Raw genomic sequence first — 19492 nt, 5'->3', positions numbered from 1 at the left:
GATAATGCTATACGTTTTCCACCAAGGTTAGGAGATTTTAACCATTATTTCTTCAAATATTTCCCTCCTCTTCTATTTCCTTCTGGGATTCCAATAACATACATGTTTCCAATACACATATGACATATTCCCAAAAGTCACCAAGGCTCTTGTTTTTTAATCTTATTTCTCTCTGATCTTCAGATTAGATCGTTTCAATGGACTCATCTTCACATTCAGCTTTTAGGCCCATCTAATAAATTTTACATTTCTGGTATTTATTTTTCTGTTTCCATTTTTCTGCTTAGATTCTCCATGCATTAAGTCAATATTTTCTGTAAGTCCATAAATATATTTATAACAGCTGCTTTAAAGTCATTGTCTGCTACTTCTTTCATCTGGGTTATCTCATTGGTATCCGTTCACTCTCTTTTGAGATCTACCTCCCTGAGCCATGGTTAAGAAATTGTTCCCTGCCACAGAGCAAAGATAAACACATGACTGACTCATGCTGGGTGTTTTCCTTCCCTCAGGAATCACTGTCCCAAGGGAATGCAGCATATATTGTGTCCGGAATTATAGCTGGTAACAGTGGTAGGGCAAGTCCAGTATGGATTATTCCATCGTGGCCAGAATATAAGTCCCCTATACCAAGGTCTTTAAAAGTTATATACAGTGTGCTGCATTTTATTTTCAACGTGTTTTTTTTTTTATTTATTTTTGGGACAGAGAGAGACAGAGCATGAACGGGGGAGGGGCAGAGAGAGAGGGAGACACAGAATCGGAAACAGGCCCCAGGCTCTGAGCCATCAGCCCAGAGCCCGACGCGGGGCTCGAACTCACGGACCGCGAGATCGTGACCTGGCTGAAGTCGGACGCTTAACCGACTGCGCCACCCAGGCGCCCCAGTGTGCTGCATTTTAAAACTCATTGCAGAAATGGGATGTTTAAAACACACATACAAACAACAACCCTAAAGTAAAGGCTTTTGTAAAAGATGGAACCTTTTGTAATGTAAATATCAGCCCTGAATGGTGGCACTGGGTTGGAAGAAATCGGAGGCCCTTCCTGCACAATTTTTGAGAAAGATTTTTCAGAAACATTGTAGAAGTTACTTTGGAGTAAAGCAGGTTATACCTTGCACTCCTTGTAAGGGAAACTGCCCTGCTCATAGCTTTGGCTGCTTGGAAAGCCATTAGGATTCTGTCCCTCCCTGAATCAGACTAGGGTGAACAGATAAGCTAGGGTCAATCAGATTCCTTCTCCACGAGTTTGAACTGGGAGTACCATGAGAAACGGCGGTTGGATGGAGATAGTGATGAAGATGGTTGTGAGTCAGAGAGAGGCCGAAGTGGCATGATGAGCTGGAAACACACTAACGTTATGAAGGAGTAGAAACCGTGGAAAAATTCGCTGATTGGGAAATGAAAATAGGGAATGAAACATAGATGCTAAGAGAAGTAGACGATGAGAGATTGAGAAATTAATTAGTACTTGCATCTGTTTCAGAACCAATAGTTTTCCAATTCTGATTCTAGGCTACTTATGTATTTATAATATACACCCACAATCCCCCACAAATACCCTTTACCCCTTCACCCACCCTCCCTTTACTTGAGGTAACTTGAGTGAGCCAATGTTCTTTGCAATTTAAAGAGCTTAACTGAAATTTATGTGCCTTAGAGTTTGCCAGGCCCATAAAGAGCAGAAGTAGGAAAGCCTTGAGTATTCCAGGCCAAGGGAACAAAATCATTAACAAAGAACAGAAGGTTGGAATCATGTGTCTGTCTAGGGATCAGCAGATTTTTTTATCCACTTATATTCTAATTTGTCCCAAAGCAAGATTTGAGGCTGACTATATGACACATGGAAAAAAATAAATAAATGAGAAAATGGATGTGAGGTAAAAATAAAAGTAGGGAAAAAAGCTTAACATTAGGAGTAGGGTCCCTACATAATTAACAGAATTAGATTGCTGCTTTGACAAAGGCAAAGTCATGAGCCACTTCTGCTTCAGCCCCAGAAAGAAAAGTTAGTAGTCACGGTATTGTAGTACGTACTTTTCCAACATTCATTTATTTTCTCATCAACTAATCCATGCAGTCATTATTCATTCATCCAGTAGTTATTAAGCATCTACTATGTACCAAATCCTAGGATGACAGCTAAAGAAAAACCCAGGTTGAGTTAGTCCTACCTCCAAGAGTTCTCAAATCTAGGTCAGATAAATAGAGGACGTAAACCCACCATACAAACCAGAATCCAGTGGCTTCATGAGTAGGACGGTGTTTTGAGACACAAACAGTGAAAAAGTTTGATCAACAGCTGTGTCCTTTGCTTACTTCTTCCATACAACTCTGTCCCAGTGATAGGGAAGACTGAACACTCCATTCAAATCCCTAACTGGCAGAAAACAATTTCATGTCACTTGCTCACAGCTGGAGCCAGAGAATCAAAATTACTCTTCAGCATCAGCTTGCAGGCTGCAAAGCCCAGGGATAAGCACAAGCTCTCTGCCATTGTTATTCGAGTACCTGGCATGTACTGAGTACTAACAATGTGCTAGTAAATAGGGCACAGTAAATAGGGCAGGAGACTAAATTCTGGCCACAAATGCTAACAGCTGTTTTGTAATCTGATAATTGTGCATGACAAACCTCAGACTGTAATTCTGAAAATAGCATGACTATAATCATAACAAAATGGAACAGCCATTGGAAAAATTTGTTTTCTAGTTATCACTTCCAGAAGGAATTCCATAACATGACTAGAGTTAGAGAAGAGAAAATTCTCTCAACTTCCTGCCACTAAACCTCTAAATTATCATCATCTGCATCCATCCCTTCTTCCTTTCTTCTCTCCTGTTACAGTCTCCTGTCCACAACTGATCCGCTCTCACCTCCTCTTCTCAGAGACTTGGCTCTAGTCAATATGTTATCTGTCTCCTGATCCCCAATTTCTTCTTATCTATGCCAGAGTTCTTCCCCTTGGCATTTAACATATTCAAGTCTTACTGTCATCCCTTAAAAAAATCCTTGTCAACCTGGTCTTTACTGTCTTCTTAGTTCCATTCAGTCTGGCTTTCACCTCAGAAATTGTTCTTTCCAGGGTCCCCAGTTACCTAATTAGGAAACCCCAGTTTCCTAATTATTATATCTAATGGCTATATCTGGTTCTTATCTTCACTGAGCCCTTAGCAGCATGCAACATGGCTGACCACATACTCTATAAACACTGTAAATACACTATAAACACACTCTTCTTTAGGACATTATTCTTCCTTGTTGTCTGCCATGTATGTTCTTGTATGCCTTCTATTCTGTGTTGTCTTCTAACTTCTCTGGTCACTTCTTCTTATCCTACATTTTGAACTCTTCTTCCTTTGTTCAAACCTTAAATCATGGTGCTCCTCCTAGAAATCTTCCCTCACCCCCCTAGAATCAGTTGTCAGCATACCCTACTACATGCTTTCATAGCACTCTATGCTACTTCACAACCACATTCTATAATTCACTCAATAATCATTTATTGAGAGCTTCTGTTGTGATGGTCACTGTGCTAGGAGCTTGAGAATAGATGTGAGCAAAAAACATCCACAGGTCTTGCTCACAGTCTAATGGGAGAGACATACAATAATCAGATAATTACACAAACAAGTGAATAATTACATACTAAGATGCAGGCTAAGAAAGAAAGGATCAAGAGCAATGAGACTACATAATAGAGGAAACAACCCTATGTTCATTAACAGGATGGCAGCATTGAGGCAGGTTGTGGGGATTGATGATTGGGCTGAAATCTTAGGAATACGTGTATAAGAGAGGATTTGAAGAGTGTTTCAGAGAGAGGAACAGCACTAATATGGGAAGAGTGGTAAAATTAAGGCTTAGGGATCTAAACAAGCCTCAGCCCATATAGGCCCCTGAAGTGTTATCTAAAAAAATTTTCCCTATCCTAAGAGCAATGGGAATTCATTGAAGGGTTCTAAGCGGGAGATGACATAATCAAAATGACAGGTTTTTGAAAATGTCTATTTATTTATTTATTTTGATGGAGAGAGAGAGTGCAAGCATGAGCAGGGGAAGGGCAGAGAGAGAGGGGAGAGAGAATCTCAAGCAGGCTCCCTGCTATCAGCCCAGAGCCCGTGGGGCTCTATCCCATGAACTTTGAGATCATGACCTGAGCTGAAATCAAGAGTCAGAGGCCTAACTGACTGAGCCACCCAGGTGCCCCTCAAACTGACAATGTGAAACAAATCATTCGATGCAGTTGTAGAGAATGGATTGTAAGGCGTATGAGTGGATGAGAGTACTGGTATAAGGCTTTTACAGTACTCTGAGTGAGAGATGGTATAGGCTGGGCTAGGAAGGTGACAGTGAATATGAAAAAGTGGTTTGATTTGAGAGGTATTTAGGAGATAGAGGGGTGAATGTTATCTAGGGCTTGAGGAAGATAGGAGGTATAAGGATGACACTGAGAAAAAGGGTCACAAGAGAGTGGATATCTTAGTTTGAACGTATAGAAACACTTTAACTGCCCTTAGATTCCACTCACCTCCTCTTGTCCTTTCTTCTATGGATCCCAGGCTCAGTCACCAGGTCAAAATTTCTGAATCATCTAAGATTCTTTTTTGGCCTTGTATGCATTCTTGCCCATTCTCCCCTATCCTAGTCAGCTCTCATCAAGATCATCAGTTCTAAAAGTACTGTCCCTCAGGGGCCTCTGGAGAGACCATAAGATGATCCAAAAATGCAAATGCAAGTCCTTTCTTTGGCTCTCACAGGCAAATGATGCAAAGTTCCAGACTGATTTTTTTTTTATGGTAACTAACTGAGTTATAAAGAAGTACTAAAATTTGTTAGTCATAAACTAAAATTAGCTTTTAACTGGAGTTCACAGAAGACTCTAATTCAGTTCTGTACTAAGAAGTCTGGCTGCCAGGCAATGTTTGGCAACGTTGCAAAGCTCCTCCTGCACATATACACATTGCAACCAGTTGGAATTCTCAAATTTTTTGGGAAGGACACTTTGTTATTGGGGCATTACCAGTGATGTTTTGGGCTGGTCATGGTTTATGGTGCCTGGCATTCATGCATTTTAATTACAAATTATGATTCATGGAGCTCTATCACAACCAATTTAATATGCCATGGGTTATTTGATTAACCTTATAGAGTAGAGGGATACACCTCTCTGATCTTATTTCCTGCCACTGCCCCCCTTCCTCCTGCCTTGCTGATCTAGAACATTTATAGCAAGCTTCCACACCAGGAACTTTACTCTTACTATGCCCTCAGTCTGGAGGCTAACTTGTTCATTTCTTCTGGATCCTTCTCGAATGCCACCTTTGTGAGGCCTTCTGTGACTGCTATGTTTAAATCATAATCTTCTGGTTCCCTGAACTTCCTACTCCATTTCCCTGCTTTATTTTAATCCTTGACACCTATTATCATCTGATAAGCTGTATATTTTACTTATTTGTTTATTGACAATTTACCTCCAACTAAAAGATAAGATCCATGAGAGCAGGGATTTTTGTTTGTTTTGTTTGTTTCTGTATCACCAGTGCCTAGAACAGTACCTGGCATATAGTAGGTGATCAATAAATAATTGTTGAATGAGAATGACTATGGCATCAGAATTGTTGACCTCTTAAATCTCTAATACCCAGATCTTAAGGCATGGGTACATATGATTCAATTTTGAATCATTCATAGCTCTACTGCCAAAGCAGATATAAACATGAACCCAGAAAAACATGCTTCTATAGTGACATTTTCTTGATATCACTCCCCACTAGTCTCTTCATCTCAGGCGTTCCCCTTCCTATACTATTTTTTTTTAAATATGAAATTTATTGTCAAATTTGTTTCCATACAACACCAAGTGCTCATCCCACCAGGTGCCCTCCTATACTTTAAACACACTCAAAGGGGGCGCCTGGGTGGCTCAGTCGGTTGAGCATCCGACTTGGGCTCAGGTCATAATCTCATGGTTCGTGGGTTCGAGCCCTGCATCGTGCTCTGTGCTGACAGCTCAGAGCCTGGAGCTTGCTTCGGATTCTGTGTCTCCCTCTCTCTCTGCCCTTCCCCCACTCATGCTCTGTCTCTCTCTCTGTCAAAAATAAATAAACATTAAAAAAAATTTAAACACACTTGGATCAAAATTTCTAAAGAATAACTCCAGGCATTCAGAACTCATATTCATTTCATTTTCAGAATTTAATATATTCCAGGCATTGTGCTATGTTCAGGGGAATCAACGATGAATGAGACAGACATTCTCACTATGCTATCACATAGTCTAGGGGGGCTATCACCCTGTCCTGTCTCTCCAAAAAGGGGACTTAATATCTTATAGAATATGACAGCCAAGCTGAGACCTGATGTATGGCTGGAAAATGAAGAAATTTGAGGCAGAATGGCATGGAAAAGTTGGACACAGACAAATGATTATACCAGGCAGGTAGAGGAAACATCAGTTTCAAAGGTCTAGAGGAGAAGAGTGTGTGGATGTCATTTTCCAGGAAGTGAGGGCAGTTCAGTGTGCTGCAACTATGGAATTTTCACAGAGCAATGGTGGGATCTGAAGTAGGTTTTGTGGCAACAGCTAGACCTTGCAAGGCTTTGCAGGCCATACAAAGCAAGTTGGACTTTTGGGACTTTATCCTGAGGGCAAGAGGGAGTCACAAGCTCAGTCCTGACCTTCCCTTTACACTGCAGGCAGCCAAGTCATAGATACCTCCTCCCTGAAGCTTAGGCTGCTTCAACCTGTATGTCTCTCTTCCTGCCAGACCCAGGGATCCCATCCTCTCTTATCTTTGTATGCCTGTGTTCTCTCTCCCCTAGAGGGAGGAGTTGTGCTAGGTTCAGGGGAACCCCAGAGTTCCCCAGAGTTCCCAGAGGAAAGGCACAACTTCTCAAACCTCTCTAGACTGTCGCACACCCAGCTCACCAGTGACCCTGACTGACCTTCACTGAGACAAGAGAGCGGAGAATACAACCTAGCACAACCCAACCTTTTCTCACACCCCACTCACCAATATTACACATTAAAACAACTCTTCCCTCTAGGGGGCAGCACTGATGTGTCCATAGCCAGTGTATACATATGTGAACATAGGGTTGTTTCCATGCGTCCATGTGTATATGGTCAGTTGACCCAGGCTTTTCTGCTTCCTATCTGCTGTCACCGCTCTCTGCTCTCAGTGAAACTAGACTCTAACGTCTCCCCTAATGGGCTGGAGAAACTGACCCCAAGCTTGTTCAAACTTTAAGTGCCAGGAAACACAAATCTCATCTGCAAGTGACAGAAAGCAATGGTTACCTGGGCCTGCAGGGTTGGGAAGAACTGACTGGGATGAGGCACAAGAAAACTTTGGGGGTAGAGGAAGTGTCCTATATCTCAATTGTAGTGGTGGTTCACAAGTGTATAAATTTGTCAAAACTTGTCAACATGTACAACTAAAATGTCCATTTCATTGTATGTGAGCCAGACATTAGTAATGCTGAATTTAAAACAAACTTTATGTAAATTAAGTCAGTAGGCCCAAGCACTGTATATGAGCTTAAAAACACAGCTACCCTGACATAAAACTAGGGCATGGCCATACAGGAACAGCAGCCTCCTCGTAGTTGCAGAGATCTAAGAGAGATGAGTCCACCTGCTCTGGAAGGACAGGTGAAAGAAGCAAACTAGCAAAGACTAATATGGAGAAAGCCAAACCAAAATATGTAAAGTCACAAACAGCATGGACACAGATTTGCTTTCCAAACCTCAAAATTCCTAGATCTGAGTGAAGGAAACTTAGAATAAATAAATAGAAGTTCTGCTTCACAGAGTCAGAAACCGCATACTAGTCCCAAGGTGATAATTCATAAAGGGTTTGGAAAAAGTGAATTCTTAAAGGACTGAGTGACAACCACAGAGGGCTCCTTGAGAAGCTGGGCCTTACCTTACCTTCCAGAGTGATGCTGGGGAGGAAAGCAGAACTCTGTACTTGGTGGGTGAAGGGGCTAACTCTTGGGTATCCAAGTTACCCAAGGGATGACATCTGGCCAGGTGGCAACAAGGACACAATGTTCAAATGGCTGAATGAGTCACAGGAGTGGTCCAGGGACTCACAGCAAAGAGAGACATATGAGGCTCCAGAAATAGTCGGGGCCAGTGTTTGGTGTGTCCAAGTGTGTGATGTGGGGGTGGGGGGCAAGAATGGGAAAAAGATCTCTCTTCTCTTCCTCTTTACCTGACCTCTCTCTCCTCACAAGTCTCCCAGCACAGAAAATCTAAGCCAAACTCCTGTACATAATCTGTTCTGTGTCTCCTGTACAGTTCTCTTGCACTCCCTCTGTGGGGTCTCAAAGGCCTGTGTCCCCACCTAGCCCAGCGCTGGACATACAGAAAATGGCTGGAAAAAGAATTTCTTTGGGACAAGAATATAAGGGCAATAAGGAAGGTATCAGTGGGAGTGGGGGTGGGAGGTAAGACAGATGGACTGGTCAGGAGGGTCTGTGGTGTGAGTGGAGAGAGGGAATGGAATGGCGAGGGGAGGACAAGTGAAAGGAAAGTGGGAAATAGTGGATCAGGGGCAGTGTGTGAGAGGAAGCTAGGATTAGAGGGAGAGAAAAGGGCAGGGTTAGAGGTCAGTGGAAACACAGGCAAGGGGTCACAGAGAGAGAGGTTAAGGGTCAACAGGGAAAGGAAGATGAAGGATCAGTAGAAGATGATCAGTGTCCTCAGAGGTCATTGGGAGAGGGCAGTCGGGGTGTGTGGTACCTGCTTACGAGGCGGCTGTTTATGGGGCATCTTGGAAGAAGCAGGAAACACCTCAACACTTGGAACACCTACAAAATACTCTCTCGCCTGAGGATTAGGAATGTGTTTGTCCCCTCGATCACGCACAGGAAATCCGGATTCTCTTTCACTTCAATTCCCAGTTGCAGGGGTTCTTTGGGGACAGCAGTCGATGTGGGTCCCCTCGCCCTTGCAGTATAGAATCGGCTCCTCCCAGACGCGGTTGCCCAGCAACCAACCTTTAGCCAAGGCGCAGGCGCCTCTGACGCCCCCTCCCGGCTCGAGGGAGAGGCGGGGCTGGGCGCGCGGGGAATCTCCGGCTCCACTAAGACCCGCCCCCTCAGGAATAAAACGACCCGCGGCCGAGCGCATTAGAAACTCCTGCATGTGGGCGGGGCTGGAGCACCCAGGCACCACCTCCTCATGAATAATGCAAGTCCAGGCGGTGTCCCGGACCCGGAAGTGGAGTTGCCGAGTCACCGCAGTGGCTGAGCTGCTGACAGGAGGCGGCGGCGGAGGAGGAGGCGAGGCAAGACCTGCGGCTCGGCCGGGCCCCAGCCGCGGTAGCACTAAGGCAAGCCCACGGAGCCACGCTGGTCTCAGTCAGCCAGCGAACCTCCCACCCCTCGCCCACCCCTCCATCTGCCCGGACGCCTGCCCGCCCGACTCGTCCCGGGCGGCCTAGTCTGCACCACCCACCCGGCTACTGGGGCCGCCGCCCCGCGCTGTCCCGTCGGCGTCCCTGGCCGCGCCCGGCCCCGGGCCCGCTCGCCCGCCGGCACCATGATGGAGGAGATCGACCGGTTCCAGGTGCCCACCGCGCACTCGGAGATGCAGCCGCTGGTGAGGGGGCGGGCAGGCCAGGACCGGGAGGGGGCGCTGCCCGAGGGGGAGGAAAGGAGGGAATCAGGCTTTGGTGGCTGTGCGGAGGGGGCGCCTTGGGATGGAGCAAAGGGAACCTTGAAATCGCATTGCCGGGGGAGGGGGACTTGTAGGACTAGAAAACCGTAGGAGAATGAGCGGAGTGACAGCAAAAAGGCATGTAAGGGCTTAGGGCATAGTCAGCAGAGACAGGCCAAGGGAGCAACGGGGAGGGCCGTCGGGTGGAATGTTTGGGGCACAATGGTGCACACCGCTAGTGGAGGCCCTTAGCTGGGAAATGAAGGAAACTGTCATAGGGCACCGCCGCGGCCAGGCCCAGTGGCTGGGATGAGAGGTGAGGAGCCGCTTAGCTTTAGAGGCCTGTGATGCTCAGCGCGGGGGAGGGGGCCAGGGAGCAATTAGGCTAAAAGGGACTGGGAGTAGGCTTGCAGAGAAGGAGGGAGCATGCCTGCCAGTTTGCTGGATACGGATGGGAATTCAGGCCTGGGCCAAGGACCGGTGGGTACAGGGGGTCGGTGCAGGACCCCTGAATTACGTTCTTCTGAGGAGAGCGCAGGCAGTCTAGGCTGGGGGTGCTAGAGCTGGAGTCGAGGGGGAGAGAGCTCGGCGGCGAGGTGGAGAAACAGGGGCGCGGATGAGAGAGCTCTGGAATAGACGGGAGAGGGGGCGGGGTCGCGCCGGAGCCTCCAGTGCCCACCCTTTCGAAGAGCCCCCAGCATCCTCGGCCTACGTGCTTCGAGTCTTTGCTGGGCGCCCATCCTACTGCCTGTCCGCGGTCCGGGAGTCTGGGAGGAATGATGTCATCGCTGCCGGCGCGGAGGGGATGGAAGGGGGAGGGCGACGCGGGCGACCGAGGCCAAGCTTAGGGGAGACCATGCCCTATGGCCACCGCTCAGGGGGGATTACCTGACTGGCTTGTACGACCGGCGGTGGGCAGTGGGGCGAGAGGCGCCGCAGCGGCCTAGCCAGCTGGTATAAGGAGAGGGGGAAGGGAGGGAGTGCCCCGCTCTGTTCACTTTTCCTTCTCCCTTCCTCCTTGGAGCCTGAGGGGGAGCTGGAAGGAGGCAGGGTAGGCCAGGAACCTGAAAGGCGTGGATGCCCTATTCTCTGAGCTATGCTGGAGCCTAGCAGAGCTCTCCAAAGCTTGAAGATCTGGGGCTCCCTAAGGCTCCTCCTTATATGTTAGGTGGGGAGGTGAGGAATATGTTCCACATTTGGGCCCCTAGACCCCTGGCTAACAGATGTGCTTTGTAGCTTCCTAAGTAAGTAACCTGCCCATTACAGCAGACCAGACAGACTTTGTCAGGGACCCATGACCAACTCTAAGCCACACCTTTTGGGGGATGGTAGAGAGAATCATTAGGAGCCACCTAGCAGGAAATGAGCCCTTTTCCCTTTTTGTTACTACTTAGTTCTAGAAGCCCAAACAGAAGCTCTACATAAGTATACAGTATTAAACTGGGGAGAGAGATGCTGATGGACTTTTTTTCCTAGGCTGATACCATCATTGGAATATTTGGGGGCCAGAAAATCCTGGTGAGAAGTCTGTCCCATGAACTTGAAGAACTTTAGGCTGGTTTAAGAGGACATTCTTTTCTGGATTATCTTTCCAACCAACCTGGCTTGTCAAATTAGATGGCCCTTCCAGTTCTAAGCATCTAATCGAGAACCAAAAGGGATGATGGATGAAATAGGAGGGAAAGGAGGTCCAAGTTAGTCATGAAAAGAAAGCAATGAGTTGGTTCTTGCCTCCCATCTGGGGTTCCTGAGAAGGAAACCCAAGGAAAGGGGGGGAAGGAATGAGGTCACAAGGCTTTCTTAGTTGTCCTTGGTACCTTTGTTATTGCCTGAAATTCCCAATGATAGTTTGAGTAAATAGTGACCCCAGAAGACTCCTAAAATGCTCTGGTCTGTGTGACTCTGGATTAAGAAGTGCTTATGCAAGGAGGCACTTATCAGAAAAGCTGTGGTTGCCCTCAGACCCTTTTCTTGAAGGCTAAAGGAGTCCTCTGTAAGAGGATACTTTGTTGAGGTTGATGAGAGTGATGGGAGTGGCAATTCAGTAACCCCCCGTTTAGGGGCACAAACATTGCCCTGTAGATTTCTGCTTCTTGACCTCTGTTTCCAGGTTGAAATCTAGAGGATCCCCAGAACTCTTTAAATGCTCTGTGTATTATTGAGACTAGCAGATTCTTGTGTAGCATTTCTGAAAGAGCCTTCATTGCAGGGCATAAGGAATCAAAACAGTATACCACAAAAGAGAAGAGCAAAGTGGCTCTTTAGAGGTATTTGAGTAGACCATAAAAACTAGGGTCCCGGGATCAAACTCAACTGTGACCTATTTATTATTTATTGAGACCTCTAGGAAGTCTCTCCTCTCCTCTGGATTCAGTTTTCTCATTTATGAAATGAAGACAAACTATCTCTTTAAAATTTAAGCAATAGTTCTTCACTCTGTCTTCCAAGGAATATCATAGGGAGTTGATGTCACTGATTTAGCTAATTCATTCACCAAATATTTCTGTAGTATCGTCTCTGTTCCAGATCTTATACTAGGTATTGGGGACACAGTGGTTAGCAACACAGACACAGTTTGGCAGTTTATTGTTCATGCTTACTCCTTCAGTGTGGGCCTGCCCCTCTGAGGGCAGAATAGGGGCTGTCTCCTTTAGCCCTAATGGAAACAAGGCAATGCTGGTATTAGCTTCACTGCTCTTTTCTGGACCAAGCTGTACTGATAAAGGCCTATCACAGGGACTCCATCATTTAAATAACCCTCCCTCACCCATAGTGGTGGAAAGAATCCAGAAGGCATTCCTTACTTAAAAGGCTCTTCTAGGGAAGAAGATTTTTATTTCTTTTTTTTTTTTTTATTTACTTGAAAGAGAACCTCAGGCTTGAAAAGGAGGTCTAAGAGAGTGGCAGGAGCTGGGAGAGAAGGCACAGCCAGCAGATCTGGGTGTTTCCAAGGTGCTAATTTAAGCATTAGTTCCAACTAGTGGGAAGAAGAGGAAGAGATCCCTGCCCTGTTGTTACTGCTGCTGTTGCCACAGCTGTGTGGAGCCTCCTGTCTGGGGTGGGAGTTTGCCTGAAAGGAATGGCTTCCTTTCTTTTCCCATCACAATTATTTAATTGGCCTGGCTGCATCTCAGCAGCTGAACCAGGCCTGGGCCTATCACTGAGAGCTCCCCAGGGTCTCTTCCTGTCTCCTTATGAAAGGAATGAGAATTGCTCTTGGAGACCTAGTCCCTGTGCTCCACTCCTGCTGTGTTCATCTCCCAGACAATCCTGAGTGTTTCTGAACACAGATTTTCCAAAGAAACTTTTAGGGATAAGTACACCTTGTACTCAGTTTTGTGTCCAAGCCACACATGCACCTCACTGATCTAGGGAAGCTCCCAGATATCCAAGGCTCTCTGTTGAGCAGTTGGGTTGGATTTGGGCTGTTGTTTGTGTGAGTAGCAGGGATAGTCTGTCTGGCCCTATTTGTCTGTTGGGCTGGTTAGTGCAGCCTCATAGTCTATGTCTTCTCTTTGGCTTCAATTGGAAAGGAAGAGATTTGTTGAGGGGAAAAAAATGGAGCTTTTAAGGACTTAATTATGTCAGGCAAAATCTTACCTCCTGTGCTCTCAAAGACCTAAGAGACAACCAAAAAAAAAAAAAAAAAAAAAAAAAAAAAGCATATGACACCATATGGGGTCTCTGTACGCCTGAAAGAAATGCTAGTCTGTCCTCCTTGAAACCCATATTATCCATTAACTCATTTGTTTTGTTCATGAGCATATGCTCATTTCCAGATACTTTAAGGATAGAGACAAATGAGATTTCTCCAGTAGGTGGCCAGGAGAAGGATGGGCTCAAATAGCTATAGGAAGCTCTTAGATATATGTCAGGAAAGAGTGGAAATCAGCGAAGGGTGCCCCTGAGTAATAGTGGCACCTCCCTTGGAAGAAGATGAGGAAAGCTGAGGTTTTTATCCTTTGACCACATGAGTTTGGAAAGATATCTGAGGCTCCTCTTGCCTCTTGACATTCATGGATGGGGATGGTCAAGATAGTAATTCAGTGAGTAGGCCACAGTAGCTCCTGAAAGTGGCAGAGAGAACATTGTAAAGAGAGCAGGAAGCCACTAAGGGAAACTGACCCATGTGTATCCTGTGGTCTGGGAGCCTCAAGTTACCTTCTTGTGGTCAGATGGCTTTTCAGTTTAAGAGTAGGTTCTCCTAGTGGGTGCATGTGGCTTATGACCCAGTAGTACTTCTCAGGTTTTGGGAAGAGGAACACCCTCTTCTCTTTTCCTATATTGCAAAGGGAGGATCAGATTTGCTCAGGCCTCCACCTTCTCCTTTACTACTCCTCTCTTCAATCAACAAACATTAAGAACTTACTTTCTGCCAGATGTTGTGTTGGGCTTGATAACACAGATTCTTGATTCAGGAATACACACAGTCAAGATGGCTTGAGGTACTATGGGTAATTAGCATTGTACGAAGTAAGAACGACGTCAAGCAGGGCCAAAGGAAAACAGGAAGGGCTCTCATCAAGTGATCAGGAAAGGTTTCACAGAGGGGACATTGCTGAACTGGCTCTTAGAAGAAGACTAGCAGCTTGACAAACCAATAAGATGAGGTGAGGGTAAGGGTTCCAAGCAAAGGGTATGGAGGAAGAAACAAAAGCGTGCATTTGAATGAATGAAGGGTTGTAATTAAGGGAATAAAATGGTCAAATTTGAGTTTAGGACTATCACTCCAATTCTGGATGAGAGATGGGAGGTGACATTGGAGGTTGGAAAACGAATATGGAGGTGGTGCAATAATAATCCAGGCAAGAGATGATGAAAGCCTCCGCTAAAGCAGAAAGAGAGGAGGGACACATATATAGATCCTAATACAGCAGAATAGGCAGGATATGGTATATGTCTGGAGTTCTGATGGAGAGGTTGGGAGTCAAGGATGACTCTCAGGTTTATGGCATGGATATCTGGAAGGCAAGAGGCACCATCACTACCCCAGGAAATTGTCGTGGTTTGGGAGGTTGGGTCTGTGTACCTCTTGGCTTCAGGGACTGCTTATATGGGAGAAGTCTGCTGTTTTCCTTTGCTCTGCTGTTGAAACTGCATTCTTGGGGTTATGAGGGACCCAGAAGTCCTGGAGCCAAAGACCAGAGTGACACTGGCCCCAACAGCCTCAAAAAGGATACTAAGACATGTGCTCACCTGCCAGTAAATACTTTTCTCCTGAAACCTACTTTGATGAATGCAAGCGAATTGGTGGCAGTAAGGAGTCATGGTATTTTGTTGCTGTTGTTGTTGTTTTCCCAGCAGCGCTTTGATGAAGGAAAAATAAAATCCTTTGTTGGCTAAGAGAGTTCTTTATTTTGCATTTTCTGGCCTGGCCTTTTAGCATCACCCTGGTTAAGCTTATAACAGTTTACTCTCTACTTGGTTCAGCTAGACTCTTTCACCGACTTCTTTTAGAATGGGTGTGTAAGTTACCGCTTCACTTGCAAGCGTCAGAATGGAAAAGGACACATACCCCCCTTCTCTGAGACCAGCCTGGAAAGCTGCACTTGGGAGAGAAGCAGTTTCCAGGCTGCTATCTTCCAGGCAAGGTGTACCAAGGGAGCAGGCTTCTAGAGTGAGATTGCTCGGAGGTGACTTGTCTTCTTAAATTAGGCCCCAAGTGTAGTCTCAGTTGGAAGGTGCTTCCATGGGCAGCTGGGTGTTAGGCTGAATCATTTCCAGCCCCCAGCTGCCTGCTGCTTTTGACTATTGCCCATAGTGAAAAGAAATGGAAAACAGAGCCTTCTTCACTTGGACCTGATTCACCTCAGGCACCCCCTCCCCTACTTGAAAGGGCAGATGGAGCCTTGTGTCTGGAAAGGATGTAGGAGACTCAGCTTCTTGGGCTTAGCTGCTTCATGCCTTCCAGCAGACCCTGGGAGAACAGGTACAGGGAGCCCCAAAGAGAACTGGAAGAGGAGAATCAGACTAATAGCAGATACTCAGAGATGCTAGCTGAAGCAAGAGGCATGGCTCAACAGGCTCTCAAGTCATTGTTTCCTAAGGAGACTCTAGTGGGAAAGTGGCCATCTGGGCCAGAGAAAGGAAGGAAGGAAGGGGGCAGAGCTGGGACCAGCTTTGGATCTAGCTCTGCTCTGGAGTTCAGAAATTGGCACATGACCCAAAGACTTCACTGTGGGGCAGCCAGATGAACTCCTTGGCTCTAGGAAGGGACTCTGGAGTGGAGAAGCCCACTAGAAAGGAGGCTCATGGGATCTGGCCTGGTGGACCTTAGACAGGGACCAAGTAGGAGTACTCTCTAGGTGGTACATTCTTAGGAGCTAGTTCAAGCAGATATGTCATTGCATTTGCTGTTGCTGCTATTGTTATTTAGCAATGCCAAGTTGAGTATCAGGTGGTTCTTGAAGGTCAATTTTAAGTTTCTATAATAACAATGATGTATTTATGTGCATAAGATGGGACTAATGGCCACAAAGGGTGTTCTCTGACCATTCCAGCCCTGAGAAATGTAAGTATGACAAAAGGCCACACTCAGGCAGAAACAAGCCCAGCTACTGTGGTACCTGGCCTGGTTTTTCCTGTTTTCGTCACCAGACTTTGGCTGTCCTAACCAGAGTCCACCCCATCTATCTACAATACCTGAAGGGATACTTTAACTAAGATTTATTGAATTAACTGCATCTGAATCATGGAGTAAGAACCATACGTATTTTACTATGTAGTTAACTTAAACATAATTATCTACAAACTATAAATGATTTATAGTTCCCATAATAATTTCCAGTTTTATCTTTGTAAAGGAATTGGTGAAGCACTTAGTGAAGCATTACTTAGACCAGCATTTTCTATAGTATAATTCTTAGAAACATTGGTCTTTTGAGATACTTTATGGGGGAATAAAAAAGATCTATAGACAAATTCCTTTGGGAAACACTATACACTATCCCATCACAATGTTTACTAGTGTTTTAAAGGCTCTGAGAAGTTCTGCAATAAAGAAACCTTTCCAGCTTTGTTTAACCCAATGTTTCTCAAGTTTGTGTATCTATGGTACTTTTTTAAAAAATATTTATTTATTTTTGATAGAGAGAGGGGAGTGTAAGTGGGGGAGGGCAGAGAGAGAAGGAGACACAGAATCCGAAGCAGGCTCCAGGCTCTGAGCTATCAGCACAGAGGCCGATGTGGGACTCAAACTCATGAACCATGAGATCATGATCTGAGCTGAAGTCGGACACTTAACTGACTGAGCCACCCTGGCACCCCTATGAGGCCTTTTTTCATGTTACATCTATTAACATCCTACAGAACAAATGTGGTTTACGGAATACTCTTTGGGAAATTCTGTCTTAGAAATTAGCCTCTTTTTTGATTCAGTCTAGATTTGTAGTATTCCCAGTTCTTTTAAGTCTCTTTTATAACCCACACCATTTTATCCCATGCTAGTCTGTAAGGGGATGTTGAGGCTTTATGTCAAGGTCTGGACTTACTGCCATTAGTAGGAAGTTCTTGGTGAACTTTGGTCAATGCAAAAGCAAATACCTAGTGCCTAGTTTTTCTCATGATAATACTAAAGGCATTTTACTTCCTTTCAGTCCCTCTACTAAATGTTGGTCTAGTGAAACCAGTATTTTTACCTTTAACTTTTTTTTTGACAGCTTCATTGAGATATAATTCACATACTGTACACTTTACCCATTTAGCACTTTACTTTTAATCTTTGTGTGGTTGCTGCTTGCCTCAATTCTGTTTCTTCTTTTTACCTGTGGGCTGTGCTCTGCCCTTTTGTGTTGTGCTAAGCAGGAGAAACTATAAAGATTATAGTCATCAGAAAGAAATCTCTCATCAGAAGGAATCCCATCTCAACTGGGATTTAAGCTGAAAAAGTGATTTCCTGATTAGGTAGGGTACCTCAGTACTTCCTCTATGGTACCATTAAATGTGCCCCCTGGTCTTAGCAGCTCAAAAGGCATTCCCGAATAATCATTTTACACTCCCTACTCCATGGGCTATACAAAGCATGAATGATAAGCAGGTTTCACCCCTTGTATCAATGTCCATTGATCAGTAGTGGCTGTCTGGACCATGTATTAAGGTGGATTCTGAAGCAGAGTTCTGGGTCAGTGAGAATGAGTGATGTGGTTGATTTTCCACATCTGCCATGGTCTTTAGTGGGGGAAGCATAATTTCTGCTTGCCATCCTGGCAGCCCTGAGGCCTGAGCCATCATAGTTATCCTAGGCAAAGAACACAGGAAAGGAAGAATCTTAGAGATGTTAGCCGGCTCAGCAATCTGTTTCACAGAGGGGCTGGACTCTTATGATATGGCTCTCTAAGAAATGAATGGAGACAATGGAATAGAATAGAAACCCCAGAACTAGACCCACAAAAGTATGGCCAACTAATCTTTGACAAAGCAGGAAAGAATATCCAACGGAAAAAAGACAGTCTCTTTAACAAATGGTGCTGGGAGAACTGGACAGCAACATGCAGGAGGATGAAACTAGACCACTTTCTTACACCATTCACAAAAATAAACTCCAAATGGATAAAGGACTTGAATGTGAGACAGGAAACCATCAAAACCCTAGAGGAGAAAGCAGGAAAAGACCTCTCTGACCTCAGCCGCAGCAATTTCTTACTTGACACATCCCCAAAGGCAAGGAAATTAAAAGCAAAAATGAACTATTGGGACCTCACGAAGATAAAAAGCTTCTGCACAGCAAAGGAAACAATCGACAAAACTAAAAGGCAACCAACGATATTGGAAAAGATATTTGCAAATGATGTATCGGACAAAGGGCTAGTGTCCAAAATGTATAAAGAGCTCACCAAACTCCACACCCGAAAAACAAATAATCCAGTGAAGAAATGGGCAGAAAACATGAATAGACACTTCTCTCAAGAAGACATCCGGATGGCCAACAGACACATGAAAAGATGCTCAACGTCACTCCTCATCAGGGAAATACAAATCAAAACCACACTCAGATATCACCTCACGCCAGTCAGAGTGGCCAAAATGAACAAATCAGGAGACTATAGATGCTGGAGAGGATGTGGAGAAACGGGAACCCTCTTGCATTGTTGGTGGGAATGCAAACTGGTGCAGCCACTCTGGAAAACAGTGTGGAGGTTCCTCAAAAAATTAAAAATAGACCTACCCTATGACCCAGCAGTAGCACTGCTAGGAATTTACCCAAGGGATACAGGAGTACTGATGCATAGGGACACTTGTACCCCAATGTTTATAGCAACACTCTCAACAATAGCCAAATTATGGAAAGAGCCTAAATGTCCATCAACTGATGAATGGATAAAGAAATTATGGTTTATATACACAATGGAGTACTACGTGGCAATGAGAAAGAATGAAATATAGCCCTTTGTAGCAACGTGGATGGAACTGGAGAGTGTTATGCTAAGTGAAATAAGCCATACAGAGAAAGACAGATCCCATATGTTTTCACTCTTATGTGGATCCTGAGAAACTTAACAGAAACCCATGGGGGAGGGGAAGGAAAAAAAAAAGGAGGTTAGAGTGGGAGAGAGCCAAAGCATAAGAGACTCTTAAAAACTGAGAACAAACTGAGTGTTGATGGGGGGTGGGAGGGAGGGGAGGGTGGGTGATGGGTATTGAGGAGGGCACCTTTTGGGATGAGCACTGGGTGTTGTATGGAAACCAATTTGACAATAAATTTCATATATTGAAAAAAATTAAAAATAAATAAATAAATACTGAGAACAAACTGAGGGTTGATAGGGGTGGGAGGGAGGGGAGGGTAGGTGATGGGTATTGAAGAGGGCATCTTTTGGGATAA

At 45.1% G+C, this 19492-nt stretch overlaps 2 protein-coding genes across 3 annotated transcripts in view; one reads left to right on the top strand and one right to left on the bottom strand.

Moving 5' to 3' along the window:
* DNAI1 (dynein axonemal intermediate chain 1) overlaps positions 1–8960 on the bottom strand; it is a 59508-nt gene extending 50548 nt beyond the window's left edge. For both annotated transcript variants that reach the window (XM_030293169.1, XM_030293170.1), the window contains exon 1: positions 8755–8960. In XM_030293169.1, coding sequence (XP_030149029.1) covers positions 8755–8784 — 30 coding nt within the window. In that variant the 5' untranslated portion in view covers positions 8785–8960. The remainder of the gene's footprint in view (positions 1–8754) is intronic.
* Positions 8961–9258: 298 nt separating this feature from the next.
* FAM219A (family with sequence similarity 219 member A) overlaps positions 9259–19492 on the top strand; it is a 54741-nt gene continuing 44507 nt past the window's right edge. Inside the window, 1 exon segment of the mRNA XM_030293172.1 lies at positions 9259–9615. Within this exon segment, the coding sequence (XP_030149032.1) occupies positions 9556–9615 (60 nt within the window). The 5' untranslated portion in view covers positions 9259–9555.

This window comes from Lynx canadensis, chromosome D4 (assembly GCF_007474595.2).
Source record: "Lynx canadensis isolate LIC74 chromosome D4, mLynCan4.pri.v2, whole genome shotgun sequence".
Classification (NCBI taxonomy): domain Eukaryota; kingdom Metazoa; phylum Chordata; class Mammalia; order Carnivora; family Felidae; genus Lynx; species Lynx canadensis.
The sequence above is the reverse complement of the archived record's forward strand: the minus strand, read 5'-3'. Positions and strand labels throughout refer to the sequence as shown.